Raw genomic sequence first — 25,890 nt, 5'->3', positions numbered from 1 at the left:
AATTTGAGATTAACCTGGTTCAAAGTCTCAATATGGTTTGAGATCATTCCCATTCAAGATATTAATAGGGTTCGCGATAAGCTTGGTTTAAAATCTTATCTTGGTTCATGGTCAGCCTGGTCAAAACCTCGGTTCGGTTCGTGAGTTCATAACGATCAAAAGTTCACTCTAGTTCGAGATAGGTCCGTCGAAAATCTCAGTTTAGCGTGTGGACTGACTACTTCAAGTTGTTGTTTGGAGTGAAGACTAACCGCTTCAATTTGTTGTTTAGAAGGAAGACTGAACCGTTTCTCTATGGTGTTCGTTGTTTGGTTCAAAATTAGCCTGAAACTTCATTTTTTATTCTATAGGGGGTTTCGAGAGTTCAACACACTAAAAGCTCTTAAGAAGTATTAAATACTCTCAAGATCAAATCTAGCGGAGAAATATAATTCATTTCATTTCGATCGAACCTCTACAATTCTTAGTGTCATTTATCTTACCCTTAACTCTTTATTTTATGCATATTTAGTTTTCGCTACTAATTTTTAAAACATATTTATCATAGTATGTTTAAACTCTGATAATGATAAATAATTTTTTCATACTACTATTTTTCTTAAACCCATAATACACCCTCTCTAACATCTTGTGTATGAAGTCACATGTATAACAAAAGTCTCACGTTTGGGTGTTGTGTACATCCCGGGAAATTACCAAAATTTGGAATTTGATCAATTAACGAGGTCGGATTAGCCCGAATGACCCTACTCTTAAGCATTTCTTGCCTCTAGGCCTCATGTTTCAGAATTCCTTAGGCTTGTTCAACCAAAAATGATGTGAGCTCAACCAAAAAGGGACTTAGGAATTAGGCAAAGACCATACGAGAAAAATGTGCGAGAAAGAAAAGAGAATTATGACATAGAAAACTACTAATTATGACTCTTACGGTAAACATTGGTAGAAATATAACTTGCACTTTTTTCGTGAACATATTGGTATTTTTGCCATTAATATATTTTCCCTTAGAAAAAAATTAAAAATAACTATGCTATACCAACCTTTAAACTTTCGGTAAAGTCAATGAAAATAAAAAACTCAACTTTCTAATTAAAAAATCTCACTATTATCAAAAAGATTTTTTCAGCGAATTCGAGAAATTAAATCACTCAATTTTCATACTCTTTATTTAATTTATTGGCTCTCATCTAATTACGATCCATAATCATATACAACTTTTGAAAATAAAATAAAGATGAACATTCCAAAATAGAACAACAATAACAATAAACAAAAACAACTACAAATATTAGAAAAACAACACTACATTATACCCTAAGTCTTAAAATTCATGACTTAAATAACAACAACAACAACAATATTAACAACAACTACTACAAATACATAAACAACGACAATATGGATAGAGTTTTACATACCGAAAACGTGATGAGAAAGTCAAACAAAAATGTTGATTTGAGTTTTGAGTTTTCTTCCTTCTTGGTGAAGATAGGAGTTTGTTAGGTTGAGAGAATGTGTTTCGTTTGCTAGGGTGTAAAAAGGGCATGAGATTTAATATTTTTTTAAGTAAGTAAAATATTATTTAGAGTTTACATTTCGATTTTTAGAAAAAAAAAGAGAACATAACCGAGGTAAAAATTTTGTTTTATTTAATTAAATAAAATATTAATCAACATTTAATGTCAATTTTTTTAATAATCAAATGACAAGATGATTTATAAAATTAAAGCGGAATTTTGGTTCTAAATAAAGTATAAATTTGTAGGAGTTGAGAAACAAAGTTCAAACTCTGAGCTACATATCCTATCGATTTTCTGCAAAACCGTTAGATAAGATTAAACTTTTAAAATATGTCGCATTTCGGGTTATTTGACCTCGAATTTTCATTGATTGAGGTGAAATTTTTTTATAAAATATATTATTTATAGTAGTGATTCCATTTAAGATTTTATCTTGGAAGAGACATAGGAGAATATATATAAATGAGAATATCTAGCAGATTAGTAAAACAAGACAATTATGACGTAGAAAACTATCAATTGCGACTCTTACAACCAACATCCATTATAAACTATTATATTTTGGGTGAAACACTTTTTATTTTTTTTATTTTTTTGCATTTAGTACCTCACCTGTTTTTCTCTATCTCTAAAAAGAAATTAAAAATAACTATGCTAGACCAACCTTTAAACTTTATGTTTTTTCTTATTATTTTTTCCGTTTTCTTCTTATTCTTTAACTATCCCATCACATTATTTTTCTAATAATTAAAATATTTAATTAGTTATTAGTGTAAAACACGGGTATATATTATACCTAATAGTACTATATAATTCAAAGTCAATGAAAAGAAAAAACTCGACTTTCTAATTAAAAACAAGCCTATTTATTTCTTCAATTTGATTGACTTTATACAATTTTAAGCCTATTTATTTCTCCAATTTGATTCCTTTCTTCATCTTTATTTTCCAGTTGAACTTTTGCAAGTTCCTTCAACTTCCAAAATTTCTATGACTATAGGAAGTGATACGAAGAACAAGGCAACGGTTGATGAGAATTCACCTTTGTTACCTAAGATTCAAGAAAGTGATGTTAAGTTTAATGGAGCTTCATTTTCTAGTTCAGTTTTCAATTTGTCAACCACCATTATTGGTGCTGGAATCATGGCGTTGCCTGCATGTGTGAAAAAACTAGGGATAGTCCCTGGTCTTACTGCCATAGTCCTAACAGCATTATTAACAGAAAAATCAATTGATTTCATGATCAGATTTTCAAGAGCAGGGAATATTTCTTCCTATGGAAGTCTCATGGGGGATAGCTTTGGAAAATATGGAAAATCTTTGGTTCAAATATGTATTATAGTCAATAACATTGGTTGTTTGATTATTTACCTGATTATTATTGGTAAACAACATTGTTTTATACTCATAACTTTTAATTTTATTGGATATATATATATATATATATATATATATATATATATATATATATATATATATATATATGGTTGTATACATTTTTTTTTAATTATTTATTTATTTTATATTGTAGGTGATGTGATTTCTGGAACATCTTCAAGTGGAATACATCATTATGGTATTCTTGAAGGATGGTTTGGCCTTCATTGGTGGACTGGACGTTCATTTGTTATTGCTTTTACAACACTTGTTGTAGTTGCACCTTTGGTCAACTTTAAGAGAATTGGTATTTACTCTTTTATTTATTTAATGATTTAAATTTTCATGTTGCTTTCTCAAATTTTAAATTTTCTTATTTGGATAAGTAGGGTTGTGTTTTGCTTCCGAAATTTCGATTGACAGGGTTGTAATACGCGCATTTATGGTGCTCGAACTATTTCTGTATATTGTGTAATTTTTTTCAATATATGGTTTCATTCTTGCTATTGCAGATTCATTGAGATTCACATCTGCATTATCAGTTGGACTAGCAGGTGTTTTTCTTGTCATTGTTGTAGGAATCTCAATTGTCAAAATCATAAGTGGAGGAATAATGATTCCAAGACTCTTCCCAATCATCACTGATCTAGCATCAGTTTTTGAGTTATTCACCACAGTTCCTGTTCTTGTAACCGCCTATATTTGTCACACCAATGGTATGAAAAAAATTTCAAACCTCATAAAAAAACCTAATTTAATAAATTTGATTAATTTGATCTAAAATTTGGACTAATTACATAATCATATTAATCTAAATATTTGCAGTTCACAGTATAAATAATGAACTGAAGGATTCAACACAGATGCACCGTGTTGTGAAGACTTCCGGTGTTTTATGCTCTTGTGTATACTTACTCTCAAGCTTCTTCGGATTCCTATTATTCGGAGAAGAAACTCTTGACGATGTTCTTGCCAATTTCGATATTGATCTTGAAATTCCGTTTGGTTTAATTCTCAACGACATTATTCGCATTAGCTATGCCGCACATCTCATGTTCGTATTTCCAGTAATCTTTTATGCAGCGCGGATCAACATCGATGGACTCTTGTTTTCTTCTTCTTCAACAAGGCCTTTGGTTGTTGATAACTTCAGATTTGGCTCTATTACTTTTTCTCTTGTTGGCATTATATTTTTGGGAGCAAACTTCATACCTAGCATTTGGTATATTTTCCAATTCTTTGGAGCAACTACTGCCATTTGTGTAGGATTTATATTTCCAGCTGCAATCACTCTCAGGTTAGTTTGCTCATTAAGATTATGTTTGGATAAAAAATTCTTACATTATAAGCTATAGATTTGCCTAAGAAGTTTATAGAAATAAACATAAAACAACTTTTAAATATGTCATAAGCTATTTTCTTAAGTTCTCTCAAATAATAATGGTTAGAGTTAGATAAATGGTTGATTAGTGAATTCGGTTTTGTACTATAGTTTTTTATTTGCTACTGAGAGAGGGGAAAAAAGTTAAGATAGGTACACATTTGATTGATTTTCTTAGTGTTTAAAATGCAGTAGCTGTTGTAGCTTAAAATTGCCACTGTTGATATATCTATCGCAATCTTTATAGACAAATTTATTGTGTTTTATAAGCAAAACCATTATATTAAAAGAGCACATGGGTGCTCAAACCCAAAACAAAACCATGAAAGCTATTCATCTTCTAGTAAGACAATATAAGAAAGATGAACGTCATTCAAAGAATTATAATCCACGTTAGATTTGTTATCACTTACAAGCCAAGACGGAATATAATTGAATTGAAAAAAACACATCTTTAAAAATACACAACTTCTCTTGAAATAGAATTCTATTTCTTGTCAACCAAAGACTCTAACAAATTGTTAGCTAAATCAACTCCAATAAAATACCACAAACCTTATTTCTATCTCCTTGGATGATCCCCCGATGACTAAGCTGTTCTGCAATCTATCTAAAAATTATTGAATTGTAATTCTTTGTGTCAAAACAGTATTTTCGACAGAGTCTGTTATCGTCGAAATATTGTGTGCCAAAATTGTGTGAGTGTCAAAGTGTTGAGGAGTTAGCCTCGACATGGATTTGGTTTTAAACTTAATTTTGTAGTGTTGGCAGAATTATGTATTTTCGGCTTTTGTTTTTGGGCTTTGCTTAGGGAGCAAGCAAGCAAAATCTATAAATAGATAGTAACCCCTATTATTGTAAACATTTGAATTTTTCAATTGCAAAAGAATAAAGAATCACAGTTTGTGAGCAGAGAGGAATTCTGCAAAAAAAATCATGTTCTTCCTTCTCTCGATAAACCCTAACTCTTTTCTTCTCAATTCAATCTTCTTTTCTTGTTTTTCATCACCATTGTTCAGCGATACAATCTTGCAACCAAGGTTGGTTGATTTACTAGAGTGAAGAGTGAAGAACAAAAGAGAATTCGATCCGTGTGATTGAATCTTATTCATCAAGATTGATTCGGAATTACTCAAAGTCTTGGTTTTAATTCCAATAAAAACAGCCTCCAACCAGAAGTTTGAATTTTACAAGGAACTTTTTCTTCCTCTAATTCTCCTGTGGGATTGACTTCAACTAGTAACTTGTAACATGATTTCATAGTGAACACCCTAAAAATATCAGTCTGCAAAGTGAAATTATCATAATGATCAGGTTTATGAATTAAGTTTGCCAGCACATTGATCATATCTTCCTTAATCCATACAGTGTCTTCTACTTCATCATCTAGCATGTTGTTGATATTCCATTGCCAAGCGTTATTGAGCAACTCCCCTATATTAGTCACACTAGAATTAGGATGCTTTGATTGAAAAAAGAAAGAAAGGAAAAAGCTTTCATAATAGTTTAATTGCCAATCTATTTGTTCTTCTAAAAAGAAGTGTTATTTCCATCACCAATGTTGCAAGACACATTTTTATTGAAGATGTGCATGTCCAAGCCTGTATTACCTCCCAAGTCTTTAAGATCTCTCCACCAAATTCATTGATTATATCTTCTTGACAATTCTCGCAAAGAAAAAAACACCAACGACATGTTAGAGTATTAACACAACAATGGTGATGAATAGAGTGATGATTGTTAATAAGAGATGAGTAAAATGCTATGTATTATATTTCTAAGAATAATCTCATGTGTTTACAGCAATAACAGAACATGCTTATATATGCAAAAGCTACAAGACACTTGGCAATATAATATTGGACAGCTAATACAAGCCTATACATAGTTGAATTATTCCCAACACCTCCCCTTAATTCAAAACTATTACAAAGATGCAACATTCATCATCTTTCTCAATTCTTTGAATCTTTCACTCTTCAATAGCTTGGTCAATATATATGCCAGTTGTAGTTCAGCTATGCAATGTTGAAGCTTGATCCTTCCCTTACTTACTTGGTCTCTAAGGAAATGGAATTTGGTGTTAATATGTTTACTCTTGCCATGTGACTCTGGATTTTTGGCCAAATCAATTTCTGACTTGCTATCTACCAATAAATCCACGGCTTTTTCATTCCCTAATTTTAATTCCTTGAGTAGTACAGACAACCATAAAGCTTGGCAAGCAGCTGAGCAAGATGCAATATATTCAGTTTCACAAGTTGAAATTGTTACCGCGGTTTGTTTCTTGGAACTCCAAGATATGGGAGAACCTACAAGCAGAAAAACTATTCCTATGGTACTTCTTTTGTTGACCATATCACCAAACCAGTCAGAATTAGAGTAGGCTACAAGGTGTAGAGTAATGTCTATTGCATTGTGATAGGGAAATAGGATATCATGATTCTCTTCGCTATCATCATGTGTGAGTGTCTAGGATCACTCATTAATCTGCTAACCAAATCCACCCTGAAGGTTATTTCAGGTCTAATATAGCATATATGTATCTTAGATTTCCAACCTTCTCTCCAAACAATGTGTCATCAACATGCCCATCTTCACTCTTTGTTAGCTTCACGTTCAATTCAATTGGTGTTTCTACTGACTTGCATCCCAACATCTTGAATTTCTAAAAGACTTCTAGCATGTACTTCTTTTGATGCATAAAAATGCCATTTTTCTGAGTACACAAACTCAAATCCCATAAAGTAAGATAATGCACCCAAATCAGTCATTTCAAACTCACTTTTCAACTTCCTTTTGAACAATTCTATGGCACCTGGACTGCTACCAGTGTTGAAAAAATCATCAATATACAGACATAGCATTAACAACCCATATTCATCCATAGTCTGAACATACACACCATGTTCCACTAAACATTTATGAAAGCCAAGATTGTTGAGGAATGAATCTACTCTTTTATTCCATGCCATAGGTGCTTGTTTTAGGCCATAAAGGGCTTTCTTCAACCTTAGAACATTTTTTTCACCTTTACATTTGAAACCAGAAGGTTGCAGCACAAATACTTATTTATCAAGTGGCCCATTTAGGAAGACTGACTTGACATCTAGCTGCTATAACCTCCAGTTTTTCCAGATAGCTATTGAAACAATCAGTCTCACGGTCTCCATTCTTGCTACTGGAACAAACACCTCATCATAATCCAATCCTTCTTGTTGCATGAATCCATTTGCCACAAGTCCGGCCTTGTGCTTGGCTATGCATCCATCAGGCTTGAGCTTGGTCTTAAACACCCATTTGACAACAATAGCCCTTTTATCTTGAGGTTGACTTACCAAATCCCAAGTATCATTCTTGCCAATACTTTTTAGCTCATCTTCCATTTCTAATCTCCATACTTCTTTTGAGATTGCTTCCTCAAATAAGATAGGTTTTGTGTCTGACATAAGAGTCATATGTTGCACCAAGTTACCTTCTTCTGAAATATTGCCAACAGAATATAATTGATAATCTATGAACCTTAATGGATATTGTCTTTCGCTTGTAGATCTTTGTCACACCCCAATTTTGACCCTAAATCATCAATTTAACACATTCGTCATAACCGTTGCATCTTTACATATCATAACATGCATTTCATACTGTATAGTGCCTAGATTATCAGTCGAAATAAATTTTTCGGATCTACAGGCAAACCGGTTGAAGTAATCGACGGATGTGCGTCAAATCAGTGGACGAAATATTTTAAAATCAAGTTTCCAGACATCAGTTTTATTAATCTACGTTTCACGTAGTTTAATCTGGTATGCTCGATTTATTTTTCAGCTAATTTTTTCGGCCACTTTTTGATCAGCTCGAGTCTATTTAACCGGTCAAAATTTATTTCAAAATTAAAAGAAACACTGTATTTTTTCAATAAATTTATTTCGCATTGATCATTTTGGTGCATTCATTTTAATTTTTTGAGCATTTTTACTCCCGACTTTTATTCATTTTTGAGTTAATTTATTTTTATTTTTTCATCAAAATGTTATGAATATTAAAATAGAATTAATTATGATTTCATTTAGTTTTTATTTTGTTTATTTTATTTTATTTCATTTTATTTATTTTAAATATTTCACATTCATTTTGTACTATAAAAATATCTAAAGGGGCACGTATTAAATAAGTTGGTAACTCTATGTCCACTATATAACCATCACTTGGCATTGAAAGACGGGGCACACACTCAAAACAGCGCCTCCATAAGATCCACTTGTCTCTCTCAATTTTAAAACAGCTCATACCAACTACGCAATAAGATTTCTCCCTCATTTGTTAAACTATGGCGGTGCATACAAGGCAGAGAGTTGTTATGCTTTTCACGTGAACATACTTCACGTTCATACACTCACAAAAACAACATCTCTCATTTTCTTTCTCACCACACATAACCATTCCATTAAAAAATTATTCCTTCAACAAATATCACCTCTCTTTCAATGTAGTAACTACACATTTTCATATAATTCTCTCCTTTTATTTTATACTATTTCTCCTCCCACATATCCAACTAACTCCTTCATCTACCAATCAAGCACCATAAACCTCACATAAGATTTCAAAGAAAAAAAAACTGCATTATTTTCATATCTTCACCCCAAAAGCAACCATTAAAAACTCACTTGAATCTCTCTTTCCTAACCTTTTTTTTCTTTCTTTTGCCCATGAAAAATGAACTACAAAAAATATATATATTCCATTTTCATTCTATGATTCTCACAATGAGTAGCATTTTGAAAAAAAAAGAGAAAGAAGCTTTTTTATGCTACTGAGTTTATTTATTTTTCTTTCATTTTTGTATGATTTTGTTTTTCCACTATTTTTTTTAGTTAATCTTTGCCATGTGTCCAAGGGAGATTCGTTGGCCTTGAAAATTTGAAAAGAGGCTGCCTCATTTTGGCTATCACATTTTCATATTTTATTTACTTTGTTTATTTTTAGTTATAATTACTGTATTTATCTATTATTATCATTATTATTATTGTTATTATTAATAAATTAAGATCAGTATATATGTTCTATTGGGTCTAGTTTTGTTTACATCCTCTTCTTAGTTATAATTTTTTACTTTTGACTAGTTTTAAGATTGATAATTAATTGATTATTGATCAATTTTTTAGTTTCTTTAGTTAATTAATTAATTGTTTGCTTATTTTTTTAGAAAAGATTTTATTTGAGTATTTGTTATATCGATTTTATTGCGTTGTGATCTCGGAGTTAAAATTGAATTTAACATTTTGAAATCGCTTAGATGCATAGATTTAGGTGTTCGGCTTCTTATAGAGTGATTTTTATATGAATCCACTCTAAGTTAGCTTAGAGCTAAATTCAATTGCTTTTAATTTCGGTTGGTTTCCGGTCACATGGCTTACTCTTGGGCCTTCTTACAATGAGCTCTTAAGAAATATCAACTTAACTTTCAATAATTTCAAACATTTGTACATTAATTTAATTTCAAACCATTTTCTTAATTAAAGTATGAAGAAAAAGATTACCTGGATGGAATATCCAGTCGTAATCTCGAATATTAGGCCCAAGTTGTAAGAGCTTGTAAGCCCTATGTATTCGTCTTCTCCCCAAAAAGCTCCAATATTTAAACCATTTTCTTAATAAAATCCAAAGAAAAAGATTACCCTGGATGGAATATCCAGTCTTAATCCCGAATGCTAGGCTCAAGTCGTAAGAGCTTGTAAGCCATAAGTGTTCGTCTTCCCTCCAAAACATTTGTAAATATTCAAACGTCTTTTCTCAATAAAATTGAAAGAAAAAGATTACCTGGGTGAAAGGTCCAGACGTAGTCCCGAGTATTAGACACAAGTTGTAAGAGCTTGCAAGTCATAAGTACTCATCTTTCAAGCCCAAAAATACATCCAACCAATCAAACTCTTTTTCGCCGCCGTGCGATTAATTAAAAAACCCTTTTCATAAACGAAAGACATCTTGTCTTAAGATGATGCAAAGCAATGCTTCGGCCACAATTGTTGAGTTGAGATAAGTGACGTTTTTTCGAATGTTGATTTGTAAATCCATTCGATGTGTGGTATACGTCCGCTCCTCATCTGTTTTGGATAAAACAATGTTTTCTTCGGTTAATACAATATAATTTTCACTAAAATCGACCAATAGAAAAATATTTTCTACCCAGAACTACGTAAGCCGTGAGTTCTCTATTGCACCCGGAGATACGTAGGAGTAGGATTTGTAAATCTTGTCAGGCCCATTAATAAAAAACTTAGGTTTAGTCCCCTTCGTTGCAAAAAATCCAAAAAAACATCTCCTCCTTTCTTTTGATCATATTATTCTTTCCCACCTAATATCTTGAGAAGCCTAACATTTCAAGCTAACACTAACGCGCACAATTAACCTAATGGTTCCCGTTGAGTACAACGGACGTGAGGGGTGCTAATACATTCCCCTTGCGTAATCGACTCCCGAACCCTGATATTGGTTGCGAAGACCATAATCATTGTCGTTCTTTCTTGGGTTTTATCAATATTTCCCCTTTCCTTTTTATGAATAAATAAAGTTCGGTGGCGACTTTGTTCAGTCCATCATACGAGCGTGCGATTGCGCTTCGCTAGGTCGTGTTCTCATTTTTTGAGGTGCGACAGTCTTCCTGCATCTCTTTGTTCTTCATTGTCTTCTTCTTCATGTTGTATTTCTTCACTTGAGTCAGCATCTTCCCATTCAAGCTGAATGTTGGAGCTTATCTTGTCTTTTGGTTTAGACTTTTCCCATGAACCCGCTTCATCAAAATATACATCCCTGTTTAATGTGACTTGTTGTTTTTTTGGATTATATAACTTGTATGAGCCAGTTGAGTTGTACCCTACAAAGATCATTTTCTCACTTTTATCATCCAATTTCTTTCTTCTTTGATCAGGTATATATTTGTAGAATAGGGACCCAAAAATATTAAAATTCTTAACTGATGGTTTGTTTCTTGACCATACCTCTTCATAGACCATTGAGCCAAGCCTTTTTGGTTGTGCATTTATTCAACATATGTACTGCAGTCATGGCAGCTTCACCCCAGAAGCTGTGAGCGAGACTTTTCTCTTTGAACATACTTCTAACCATGTTTAGAATGGTTATGTTTCTTCTTTCTGCAGTGCCATTATGTTGTGGTGTGTAGGGCACAATTACTTCATATAGTATGCCTTATTCCCTGCAAAAATCATAAAATTCTCATAATGTAAACTCCCCACCACCATCTGTTCTTAGGATTTTGATTTGTTTTCCTGGCTGCTTCTCCACAAGAGAGTTGAATTCTTTGAATGTCTTGTACACGTTACTCTTGGTCTTGATTAGGTATATCCATATCTTCCTACTCAAGTCATTAACAAAGGATACAAAATACATGTTCCCTCCAAGTGGCGGTGTATCAAATGGACCACAAACATTAAAGTAGACTACATTTAACAGTTCAGTAGCTTTAGAGTTGGTGTGACTGCTGAATGGATTTCTAGATTGTTTGCTAATTACCATTCCATTTGACAATAATTTCTTAATCTCCCTAAAATTCAAATGACCTAATCTAAGGTGTTACAACCATGAATCATCATTCAGGACTGGAGGTTCTATTCTTGGTCATGGGTGCTTTTATCACCAACTTTCCAGCTTTATCATGAATATTTAGGAAACCTTTTCCAGAATTAGATGAAAAACCTTTCTCCAACAACTGACCTAGGCTTATCAGGTTAGTAGTCATACTATGGACATATAAAACATTTGTGATCACAGTTTTCCTTCCATCTTCTCTTTTTACAATGACATTACCATTTCCTTCAACTTGAGCAGCCCTATTGTCTACAAACATCACCATGCTTTTCTTCTCTGGGACAAAGTTGATAAGCCATTTCTGATGCCCAGTCATGTGATTGGAGCACCCTGAGTCTATGTACCACACTTCATTATTCTGCAAATCTGGATTGGTGATCATCATCAACATTAACAGTTGTTCTTTAAAACCTGTTTCATCTCCTTATTTGGCTATATAAGCTTGGTGTTATTGCTTACTTGATGAGGTTGCACATTTTGATGATTTTTTTTTTGATGTGATTGCAGTTGAATCATTTGAGTCTCTTTCTATCAATTATTTTCTTTCCCCTCGCCAATTTGTTGATCCTCCTCTTCGATTTGAACTTCCCGAGTGGACTTGGTCAATCTTTTCTTGTTCTTGGTTCTAAGAATTTCTCCCATACGTGCTTCTGGAATCTCTTTCACGAACCCTACCTCTCGACCCTGATTTAGAAATGAATCCGCCTTTTCTTGGAATGTATGCTTGCAAAACTTGAGAATCACTAAACTTCTTTGTACTCCTCTCAAGGATTCTTTGCTCGTGTGCTTCGAGAGAACCTTGTAGTTCTTCGACCTTCATTTCTTCTATCTTCTTGGATTCTTCTATGGACACCATGATGTGATCAAATTTAGGGGTTAGGGTTTGTAGAATCTTTCCAACAGTCGCTTTATCTAAAATTTCTCACCACAATTCTTCATAGATTTCCTATGGTGATAATTCGATTGAAGAAATCAATTATCTTCTCATTTTCCATCATTTTCATCAACTCATATTGACGCCTCAATGTCTGTAATCGCACCTTCTTTAACTTCTATATGCCATCGTTGCACTTTTTTAAGATCTTTCATGCTTCCCACGAAGTTGCAGCTCCTGCAATCTTCTCAAAGTGTGCTTCATTAACACAGTGATGAATCAAGAATGTTACTTTGCAATCCTTCTTTTTGTTCTCTCTTTAAAGAACCTTCTGTGCGTCTGTGGGATTTGCAAGGATTGTTGGGTAGCCACCTTCTACAATTTTTGTGACTTCTTAGTACCCCATTATCTCCTTCATCTGCACTCTTCATCGATCCTAACTCTTTCTAGTGAGAACAGGAGATTTGTTGTGAATGTTGCACCGGTTCGCACCATTGTGCGTGTATTGCAAGGCTGTAATCGAATCGAGCTCTGGATACCAATTGTTAGAGTATTAACACAATAATGGTGATGAATACAATGATGATTATTAAGAAGAGATGAGTGAAATGCGATGTATTATATTTCTCAAAATAATATCATGTGTTTACAACAATATCAAAACAAACTTAAATATGTAAAATCTACAAGACACTTGACAATATAACATTGGACAGCTAATACAAGTCTATAAAGAGTTGAATTATTCCTAAAACGGCCAAAGGAAAAACACAACTAACAAAAGTTACTCGCAGAGGAAACCAAGGATAGATCCCAGAACCAAGGAACATAAGGAGCTAAAGCAGAAATAACAACAAGAGAAAATAAGGTTTTGAATAGCTCCAACTCCTCCATGCAAACATTTTTATCTAAAAAAACAAATTGTCCAAGATTTCCAAATAACCCAAACCACAACATGCCAAATCATAATAAGACCTCCTCTAAACTTAGTTGGCCCTTATAAAATACAAAAAGATCCAAACAGATACAAAATGTCCTAAGTGATAGCAAAAGACCAATCCAGACACCTAAATATCATATACGTTAGAGGAAAAACAATATCACAAGTAACAGTAAATAAGAACTATACCTATAACCCCCCCCCCCCCCCCCCCCCCCCCACACACACACACCCAAATACCATAAGTCAACCCTACACCAAGCTGACAATAGACGAAAAATGAGGTACCTACCACCCCTCATAGGAGAAATATTAAGCTCACCATATCTAGAAACTAGGATCTCCCTCAACAACCTAGTAGCATGAGATGATAATTTCCAATGTCACTTACCCAACAAATCTAAACTCACTAAGAGAAGGTCCTGAATGCCTAATCCATCAAGGCACTTTGGGTTTCAAACAACGTCCCAACACACCCAAGGAAATTTAACAGTATCTTTCAACCCTAAAAAAACCTTCTTTGGATTATGCAATAGTCTTCCACACCTTTAAAGCATCTCCATAAAAAAATAAGTAAACAATTAGAATAGAAATAAGAATTGAATTAAACAGAATAACTCCCTCACCCAAACTAACATACATACGATGCAAGCTATCCAACCTTCTAGAATAAGGCTAATTTGAGGCTCTCAAACAAACTCCAAACATGGACTTGCATCCACTAGAAGGACAAGATATTGGAATGGGAGATTATCCACTATGCATTGGAGTAATTTCCCTTCCAAATCCAATAAATCAGGATCCACGTTTACCTTATTATAAGGGACCTCTTATAAAAATTAACCCGTGGACCCAAAGTTAACTAAAGATCACGAATAATAGCTTCAATAAGATAAATATTCTCTATCGATGCTTCACCCAAAATAAAGGTATCATCAACATACTGATGATGGGAGACAACCAAATTGAAAGCCCTGACTCTGAACCCCGAAAAAAGCTCCAACTCAATGACCCCAGAAAACATCCCACTAAAACTTTCAACCACAAGTAAGGAAACAAAATGATATACGGGGTCACCTTTATTTAACCATCTCTTAATACAAATTTATTTTGTTGTACACCCATTAACTAAAGTTGATAGATTACCATAAAAAAACACAAGCATGCATCCAAGCACGTTATTTCTCATTAAACCCAAATCTATAAAGCATATAATCCAAGAAATTACAACTCACATAATCATAAGCCTTTTTAAAATCCACCTTAGAAATAAGACAAATTTCCAAGTTTTATTAGCTAAATCAACTAACTCACTAACTACTACCACCCCAATCAAACAAGGATCTCCCCTTAAGAAAACTAGTTTGATTAGAGAAGATGAGTATATCCATTAACTTAACAAATATGGACACCATAACTTTGGCTACAAGTTTATACAACGAGCCCGCTAGAAAAATAGGTCTAAAATCACCTAACAAATAGGGATAATCAACATTCGACGGTCACAAAATAAGATGAAAATCTCTGGTGAGAGTTTCCTAAGAATGGAATTGATCAAACAATATCCTCATATCCTCCTTTAAAAGGTGTCAAAATCTTCTAAGAAAGACAAATTAAAACCATCAAGGCTATGACTTTTATTTCCATTATAAAGAGAAACCCTCGTATCAATATCTAATTGGAGAAAGGGAGAGGTCAACATCTTAGAGTCAACATGAGATAAATCTAAAAGGCACACCATCCAGAAAAAGGCCTATCCAAGCTAGGTTCCTAAAGGTGCACAGTAAAATACTTAGATACTTCCATCCAAATCTCACTCACTCTTTCAACCTAACCCTCTCCTACTTTAAGGGCCAAAATATCATTCCTCTTATTCATATTTTCACACAAGCATGGAAAAATAAATTATTAACATTACCTTCCTAAACCATCTACTCCTAGATCTTTAGAACAAGAGAGAAATCATAATCATGAGTAAGCAACACAAATATGAAGTGGCTCTGGACTTAACAGAAATCTATTCCTAAAGGAGAACCCTGTGACCGACTTTAAGGTCCCAAGCATTAATTTTATATCTTTACTCTTCCAAATAAATGTCGATATTTCCATACACTTCTCTATTTCAAACTTTCATAACTCACTTCAGAGACTTTACTTTCTTTATAAAAACAAAAGATTTTCAACCCATAGAATTTATTTCCATCTCAACTGAAGAAACTTAGTCAATGAAGAATTTTCAAGCAAATTATTATGAAATATGAAAGGTTAGACACCACAACTTATTAGAATAATAAAGGATAATGGGTAAATGATCAAAGGCATCCCTTATAAGACCTCACTATGACATCACACCCCAAAGACCACATATACATTCCGAGTCAACGATTTTATATCCAATCTAGTGGCCTCTCTTCCATTTGGTTGGAACCAATTAAAATTTCTACCATACCGAAGGAGATCCAACACCTCCATTAGAGCATATATATATATATATATATTATATATATATATATATATATATATATATATATATATATATATATATATATATATATATATATATATATATATATATATTATATATATATATATATATATATATATATATATATATATATATATATATATATATATATATATTCCCTCCCCACACCTGAAACTCCTAAAGCTCAGAAACTCTCAACTCTGGTGCAGTTGGAATTGAAATCATCCATAACACACCAAACTTATCCCTTATGTTTGAACTCTTATTGTTGCTTGTAAGTGTGCCACATGCAAGTATACATGTATGTTTAAAAGTAGCTAGTGATAAAAGTAAGGATATCGTACCCATAGAGAGTCAATATTACTTAGATTGATTTTGCAAAAAATTATCTTCTGATTTTAAGCATGAGCGAGGATCAAAATAATAGATGAATGTCACAAGTTTAATAATTCCTTTCTAAACTATATCTAAAGAGTGTAAAGTACGAGTGAAATGATATTAGAGAGTGCATGTTGAGCTCAGGTCCATTAATGTTAATAATGTGGCAATGTATTCATGATGTGCTTTGTCTTGCCAAGAAAGGTCATAGTGATTTAGAGGTGTGTTTCTACAACATTAAAACATGCATTACTCGGGAAAGGGAACAAATCTTTAAGTTACACATATAACCTTAAAATGCGTTCATTATATTCTAAAATCCTTTATATTTGTAGTTCCTTATTTCTAAGTGGGCTAATCAAGTGAATATTTATATCTTACTCTCTTCAACTATTTTTATTATGAAATCCACTTGTTGTTGGATCTTTCACAATAACAAGATGTAATCGTTTTCTAAGTTGACCATTCCAAGAATCAGATTTATAAGCAAGTTAACACATAATAAAATAAGGCACTAAACAACACTTCACTTAACATAAAAACATTATAACATTAACTTCCCATTGCTCAACATATAAAAAGTTTAGCTCATAATAAGTTGAGTACAAACTACATGCATGGTTCTGATAAGATGCATTCTTAAAGAAATATTGAAAAAGAAATGTAAACCTCAGAGTGACTTGAAGATTCCCTGAGAGGAATATTAAACAAGGGGTGACTCGAGTAGCGCCACAGCTTAGCAGCTGGTATAGGAAATGGTGAGAAAAAGAAATCTTTTTTTTCTCCATTGAACTTACACTATTATATCCTATCATCTACTCTTGGAATGGTGAACATCTTTTATATCAACAACATTGTCTATTTATAAGCCTTCATTAGGGTTTCTTGTGATGTTTTGGATCATGGGCCAAAAAATGGAAATCACATCAAGCCCAATATGTCAATCGGCGCCATCATATCTTTTCATCTACTTAGAAATCAAGGAATCAAGTACATGGAACATTTAAGGGAGACAAAGTGTCTTCAGGTAGACTGCCACAGCCGGACGCAAGCAACGTTGTCCTTTCTGCAGGGCGCGCCGAGTAGTGGTTGTACTATTATACCTTTTTTGTTTTCTAGCGCCTATTGGTCTTATCCAATTATTTCAAATGAATTTTATTCATTGCACAAAAATTCTTCCCTCTATGCCGTCATTCCTTCCAAGCTCTCCCTAGGAACTTAACTGCTTTTTTCCATTTAATTTCTTTGGCAAAGTTCATCTTCCTACTTCAGCATGCACTCTCAGGTGTTGTTCACTTCTGTCTTGCCTTAGCCCGATATAGCTAACTTTAAAATCAAGAAACAAACATATCAAACTAACAAAAGGGAGCACCTATTGTGCTCCAAGAAAATTTCTATAAAACAACTAAAATGAATTGAGAGTGACAACTTAAAGGCAATAAAACTAATAATACGAAATAACTAAGGTATGAAATTACTCACTAAAAGTGAGTCATCACTTATGCACAAGATCAACCCATAAACACCTCTTCTCACCTAAGGCACAACTCTATTGAACAAGTGAATTCATGGACAAGAGTGGATGTTGATTGTGGTATTTAAAATTCATGATTAATTTAAAAATTTTTTTACTTAAAATAGTAGTTTATGTAAGTATTCAGATAACACAGAGAAAACAACGGAAATAAATAAAACTTAAAAAAGAAAGAATATAAAGAGATAGTGTTTAAGAGATGGCACCGAGATTTATACGGTTCAGTTGAATCTTGGCCTAGTCCTCTCCCCACGATATCTTCTTCATAATTTCAATAACTACTTAAGGTTTTCAGGTTAGGCCCATGAACCTTTGTTATAAAAAAATCACGATTTTTCACAGTGACTTATCCCCCCAACCTAACAAGAACTTTTCTATAGGCTAAGCTAACGAACCTAGTAGAGATTTTACCAGCTAATATCAATAACCAAATAGAACTTTTACCAAGCTTAGTTCTAGAATCAAACACAGAATTTCACTAGTTTATCTCTAGAACCAAACAATAAACTTCAAGAGAATCACACTATTGAAATAATAAAACTAGGGAACGACACTAATACAAACTTCCTCATAAGTAGTTTCCACTCACAAGTCACTAAGGGAACTTTTAGTAATAGAATGGGATAAAAGAAATTCAAATTCTTGTGTGTTTTCAAATGAGAAGAAGTATCTCTTGGGTGAGAATATGGACTATGAACGGTCTAAAGGTGGTGAATTGACCTCCCAAGTTATAGTGGTTTGGCATGTTTGTCATTGCTTTGTGCTTAATCCATTTTCCAGTGGTTGCCCATTGAAAATACGTTGGTCTTCCACTGTGATTTGGAGAAATATTACAAGATACTTACAATCATTAGTCCATAAATATATACTGAAAATTAAACTTCTTCTTTTCTATATCTTTACTTGTACACAACTCCGGAAGCTGATCTTTATGCATAATATTTACTCAAGACCGCTTCTTCAATATTCTTGCCACAAATAACGAGCTCCTAAGCCCCGATCATCGGAAATCTACACACAATTCTGCTGGTATCTTGATGTTGGTCTATCCGAAGATTGAGAAGAAATCCTACCTTGCCTATTGGCTTTCACACATCATTATTATGGTCAACCTGAAGAGAAAAACCTCCTTCTTTTTCACTTGAATTGTCAAAACCAATCATATTACCACACATTCCACACATTCTTTCATGCCTTTGAAATCTTAAAAACTTCTTCAAAGAAACGTTAAATCCAAAACAAATATCCTCAATCAATCACAAATATTTAAAGATAAGATTTGTATCCATGCAACAATGGAAAAATAATGAGATAGAAGATGAAAGAAATCACTTGCAAGTGTTCAAGAAAGGTTCAAAACTCTTTTGAAAATGAAAGAATAAGTGGTTTGTGAGTTTTCAAATCATCACTGAAAGAATGTGTTTTCTAACATTATGAAAGGTTTGAGAGTAAAAAATGATTTATAGGTGTTGGAGATGAAGCACAAAAAATGATGAAAAATCATGTTTGATTCGAGTCAAGAACATTTGGCGATTTGATTGAATTTCCATAGTAATGTCAAAAAATATCTACACTTAAAGAGAGACTCATTTTTATGTGACTCGGGTCAAGAATAACGCATGATTCGACTCACCACGCTATGATTCGAGTCACGGTTTGGTCATGATTCAAATCAAAGTTGGCAGAGACTAAATATGGACTTGTGATTCGAATCATGTATGCAATGTGTTTCGACTCACAGAATGCATGATTTGAATCAAGTGCAAGTCATTATTCAACTTACAATCTTACAAAAAAATCCTGATTTTTCTCTTCCTATTCGACTCAAGGGATTGTATGGTTTGAATCACACATCGAAATTTTCAAAATTTCAAGTTTTCAAATATGTTGTAATATTCTACTTTTTTAATTACTTGAATCAATCTCAATTATGGTTCTTGTTCCAAAAACTCTACTAATTGACTTAGAGCATAATGTTCATACTCAAACATAAACAATTTGAATCATGCATGCTAAAATACTAACCCAAAACTCAACCCTAAAAGATGTGTAGTTGAAGAGGAGACTCAAATATGAAACTAAATTTAAAGTAAAGGTGAAGGTATAAGCAAAAAAACCACATAGAGGTATCCCCCTTAATGTATCAGAGACATGCAACTTCAGTTTATTTTATATATGACAAAATATGGCACAAAAAAGAAACAATCCATGGGTCATTTTAATGGAATAATCTAGTAGCCTAATTGATTAACATTAGGGAATAGTCAATAATTCAAGCCACATAAGGGAGTTTTTTTTATTTTTAATTTTTACCAATCATTAAGAGACTGCTCTGAGCACTTATAGGTGTTACATAGTGAAAACAATTGATTATAACACTAGGGATAATTAAATATTCTTTGTAAAAAGTGCTTCTAAATGATCAGAGATATCCCTAATCAATTAGCTAATATAGTAAAACATTTTTAGGTGGTTTTATCAAATGAAGATTGCCTTTTCAAAGGTTTTAATGAGTGTGTGAGTTGCCTTAATAACTTAAGAGTTACTCTCCTACTTTTAGACATTGTCAATTGAGCTTTCATACTTCGTCTCTTTACCAACTCTGAAGCTTCAACTTCCTTAGATACACCAATCATATAGGCACATGAAAACTTGTATCTTTTACTTGATGAAGTTTGAGGTATCTTTAACTTAATCACCTTCATTATAAAGTTAGAAAGATATAACCACTGAATTCAATAGTCATTGGAGTTATCGTCATCAAAACACCAAAACAATTAATAACATCAGAATTATGGGTTCAACAACAAGTATATTATTTGTGCACCTACAAGTAGATAGATCCATATTCTCCCTCTTTTTAATGACAATAATGCATCTCCCATGGGGTGGTAAAAGAGAAAGAAAAGAGATAAGGTTTGGAGTGGTTAAACTCCATCTCACATGAGTAGAGAGTACACATTAATCTCCTTGAAAACATATTTCCTCCCTTTGGCATAATCAAAATAATGGGTTAAAAGAGCACAAGCACATGGACCGCATGATTGCTTAAGTAAAAGGGATAAGTTACCTGATAAAGAGATGAACAAGAAATCAATAAATCCCTTACTATATATGCAATCATAGTTTTCCAATTTTTTCAACCTCTATTAAGTCTACTACCTTAAAACCTCCAGATAACGTGAGAAAACCCCCCTTTCAAGGGAACAACAAACCACCATTGATTTTTCTTCTCTACAAATAATTTTATACGAGAGTTGGTCCAAGTACATTACTGATAAATCCATTAAAAATTTAGCTCGTCAACTTTCTAAGAGGTTCCATAATCAAAACCATTGAATGATACCATCAACACCAACACCTTGAACACATCATCAACACCTTGACCACATCATTAACACCTTGACCATATTCGTTGAAAATAAACGTCTTGATCAAAAACATCATGATTGACAAACGCCACCAGGTAACCACATTTTCTTGTATACCCAATGTATACACATAATTTGCAAGACTTTGTTGAATTTGAAAGGAAGACTCCTTCAAAGCTCTAAAGTATTTCTTTTTCATATTTGTTGGTGTAGAGCTTTAGATTTATTTATACATTCCTTATGTTGAATTTGCAAGGAAGACTCCTTCAAAGCTTAAAATTTACACTACAACGGTCATAATTCACATCAAAACAATGACCGCAATTGCAACATCTACGACCATAATTTAAAACCATGCTCCCAAAATTCTGCAAATCTCCCTTAGAAAATGACACATCTACATCGCCTTTCCCCAACAATATCCTTATCTAAGATTTTCAAAAATAATTGATTAGTGCAAAAACGGTCGCGACAATATAGTATCAAGAAGTGTTAATATTGTTATCCACCATTTTTGTGATAAATAACAAATTATGGTTAATTCACACTACAACTACCGTAATTAGCGTCGTAACACTTGTACCCTATCTAAAACTATGATTGACATGCTTGGTATGGACGAACACGTCCTCAGCACAACCAAACTTATTGAAGAATTTCATATATAGGAGCCTATATCTTAGAGTTTCTTGAGAAATTATTGAAATAGAAAGAGACAATCTCTTTCACCAAATCTCCCGTATCCTCCATTTGAGGCTTAATGCGTATGTTGCCCTACTAAATTTATTGGTACTAGGGATGACAATGGACAGGGTTTGGGCATGATACTATAGTACCCATCCTCATACCCGCGATTTGAAAAAATCCCCGTGCTCAAACTCATACCCGCTTGAGTGCCAAAGTTAGCATCCGTACTCGTGCCCTATGGGTATGTAAGTACCCATACCCGTACCTGTGACCCGCATTTCTATTTAAAAAAATTGATCAATTATAAAATATCATATAATTTTAAGTTTTTAAAAACATTAAAAAAATTTCAAACAATTTATTGTTGAAATAAACGAAAACTTATAGTAAATATGTAATGGTTTAACATTGATATACGTTTTATAATTGATAGACATATATTTTTATATAATAATATAAACTAAAAAATAAAAATAAAAATAAAAATATATAAATATATAGTGTACGGGTATAGGGCGGGGTGGATATCAAGGTGCCCATACCCGCACTCATATCTGCTTATTTTTATAGATAATTACCCGAGCCCATATCCACACTCATTTTTGCGGGTTCTTACCCTATCCATTGTGGGTAAATTTGCGGATGCCCATTGGGAATGGATCAAATTGTCATCCCTAATTGGTACTCCCTCTATCTCATAATAGGTGTCCTATTTCCTATTTTTATTTGTCTGAAATTATTTTTCCATTTAAAATACCAATGTGATATTTATTATTTTTTTCCACTAACTTACCATTATTTATTATATTTTAATTCATATAACTACTCCACTATCTATTATGAATAAGGTTGTTTTAGTAAATGACACTCGTTTTATCATTGAAATTAACACAATCAACTATCATCTTAAAAATATGAAAATCTCAAAAAAAGATACCTATTGTGAAATGGGGGGAGTAATTAATTAGATGTAAGAATTTTAAAGTTAATCATTATAATGTGAGTGAGATTCTTAAAGTGAAGCGTTGTTTTTTATAACCGGGTTGATAATTAATAAGAGAAATAATAAGTTAACATCTATTTTTTACACTATCAACATATATTTATACATATAATGCATATATTCAATTTATTTAATAATTTATCTTGTCTTAATTTTTGTGCAATAGCATTTGCTTTGATTAATTTATATTTCATCCGTTTTTTTTAAGTGTTATTTTTTTATTTTTTTTTACGTATACCAAGAAAGTTAATCATTATTGTTACTTTTCAAACAATAATTTTTCTTTTATCTATAATACTCTTAATTATTTATTACATTCATTTTACTTTTTCTCTCTCTAATAATTTATCTAGGGATAATTTTGACAAAAATGCAATTAATACTATCTTGAATTTCGCAAATGACAATTAAAAATAAATAATTTTTTTAAATAAAATGATACTTATAAAGGAACTGAGCAAGTACGATATAATATACTGTGTGTGAAAAAAATAGTGTAAAGATAGTATAGCTCAATTGATAAAGTTAATATACAACCGTCATTAATCAACTTCTTTTATTACAGGGATAAATACAACATATCAACTAAATCAGACAAAACTCTATCGATCTTTATGATCGTCCTTTCAGTATCATCAAGTGTTGTGGCTATCTATAGTAATGTATATGCCTTGTTCAAGAAGAATGAAGCTTACTGATTTCTTTGATGTACCTCTTGTCTACTTTTTCTAATATTATTCTTTACACTTTTTTTATGTACCTCTTGATTTGAGATGACTTTGCAAAACAATTTCACTGGTCTTACTGATTATAATCTTCATTAAAATAGAATTGTGTATGATGAATCACAAACCTCAACTCAAACACGTTTTAGATTTGTCTCATGTTGTGTTAAACTTTTTTGTACGGTTTAATGACAATTATTATGTTGTTTTTCACAAATCTACATAAAAAGATCATATTTTCCTCGTATAAACAAATAACTTGTTTTGATTTACAATTATAACGATCACACAAATAACTCATATCTAAAATAACAAAATGTATACGCAGCAATGTCCATTCTTATCTTAAATTGAATAAAAATTTTGGGCCAGTTTTGATTTATATAAAACCATTTTAACATCTTCGTCATATAACATTCACTATTCACAAAAGAAGTCAAGACTTTAATCTGTTGTTCAAGTTGTATCACCATCAGAAGTCAAGACTTTAATCTGTTGTTCAAGTTGTATCACCATAGAAAAAATCTTGTTGATGTTAGGTAAATGATTCATCAACAAGACTTCAGAGTGAACCATATCAAATGAGTCATTCAAGTTGATAAGATATCAAATTGAGCGTGTAACTTCATGTTGTTTCTTAGCATTACCCAAGTCTGTGTTGCATACACAATGATTCAGACACAAGCATACGGGATTGGGAATGTAAGCTTCAAGTTCTTCCCAAAGAACCTTCAAAGCTGTAAAATATTCAGAAAGTGGTCGTGAATCTTGCTTTAAAGCAAAGATTTCACATTGTAATTCAGAGATACAAATGTAATCATCTTATGAAAAGCGCTTCTTGAGTTCATTCCAAACATCAATGGCGTTTTCAAGAAAAATGATACTTTGTGCCATGGATTCTTCAATTGAATTCATAATCTACATGTCTCCTGACATCTTGCAATGATTCCAAGCTTTTAACCTTGGATCAAGTTCCTCTAGAACTGGAATGGAACCATCAACAAAATCAATTTTGTTCCTCCTAGCGCCCGTCGCATGGATCTTTCCCATGCATGATAATTCGAATTTGTTAACAAAGGTTTAACCGAAACAGAAGAAGGTCCATCTAAAGAATGGACATAGTACATGTTGCCAGCTTCATGCAATAGATCTTGAATCAGAGCACCAACAATGATGTTGGCTCTAATATTGACACCACCGCGGACTATTGGAAGAAAGCGATGTGCATCAGAGCTCAAAAGAGCTCTGATACCATCATGAATTTTTCATAAATCATGATGAAGATGAATGAAAATAAAGAAAAGAGATAGATGGAAGAAAAATAGCATTCATTCATTGGTCAAGTTATTTACAAGAAGTTGTTATATAGAAGCTTATGATCTAACAACCTCTAAATAACTAGAACAAACTTTAGCTTTGGTGAAATATGATATGGCAAGACTATACTAAGCTATGATATGCAGTTTATAAATGTACTTTCTGAAAACTTCATTCTCTAAAAGCATCGGCTTTTGAGAACTTCAACTTCAATAAAAAGTGTGTGTGTGTGTTCTGCACCTTTTTCTTTTCACTTTGTTATTGACTCTTTATTCTTAGCCTTGTGGGAGGTCCATTTGAAAAATAATACTTTTGTGAATAGTGAATCTTATATGGTGAAGATGTTAAAATGGTTTTATATAAATTAAAATTGGCCCAGAATTTTTATTCAATTTAAGATAAGAATGGACATTGCTGCATATACATTTTGTTATTTTAGATATGAGTTATTTGTGTGATTGTTATAATTGTAAATCAAATGAGTCATACAACTTGAACAACAAATTAAAGTCTTGACTTCTATGGTGATACAAGTTGTATCCTTTGGAAATAAGAAAGTGTGCACACATTGCGGAAAAAATGGTCACACAGTTGATACATACTATAAGAAGCATGGCTTTCCTCCTCATTTTTGCAAAGGAAATGTTGTGGCTAATAATTATTCACTTGATGATAAATATGATTTTGATG

The 25,890-nt window shown here is 32.6% G+C and overlaps 1 protein-coding gene across 1 annotated transcript; it reads left to right on the top strand.

Annotated features, from left to right (window-relative positions):
- Positions 1-2,510: 2,510 nt before the first annotated feature.
- LOC127094833 (amino acid transporter AVT6A) lies at positions 2,511-24,019 on the top strand. Its single transcript, XM_051033609.1, has 5 exons — positions 2,511-2,904; positions 3,052-3,204; positions 3,410-3,613; positions 3,723-4,194; positions 23,724-24,019. Exons 1-5 carry the CDS (start codon positions 2,511-2,513, stop codon positions 23,854-23,856), a joined length of 1,356 nt encoding a protein of 451 aa, XP_050889566.1. The 3' UTR covers positions 23,857-24,019.
- Positions 24,020-25,890: the final 1,871 nt, after the last annotated feature.

This window comes from Lathyrus oleraceus, chromosome 1 (assembly GCF_024323335.1).
Source record: "Lathyrus oleraceus cultivar Zhongwan6 chromosome 1, CAAS_Psat_ZW6_1.0, whole genome shotgun sequence".
NCBI lineage: Eukaryota > Viridiplantae > Streptophyta > Magnoliopsida > Fabales > Fabaceae > Lathyrus > Lathyrus oleraceus.
This window is presented reverse-complemented; position numbering and strand designations above follow the sequence as displayed.

Excerpts from the sequence above, each read along its gene's own strand:
- LOC127094833 (XM_051033609.1), top strand. The coding sequence starts at position 2,511 with ATGACTATAGGAAGTGATACGAAGAACAAGGCAACGGTTGATGAGAAT. Across the intron at positions 2,905-3,051 it reads TATTTACCTGATTATTATTG|GTGATGTGATTTCTGGAACA; the intron begins GTAAACAACATT and ends TTTATATTGTAG. Across the intron at positions 3,205-3,409 it reads GGTCAACTTTAAGAGAATTG|ATTCATTGAGATTCACATCT; the intron begins GTATTTACTCTT and ends TTGCTATTGCAG.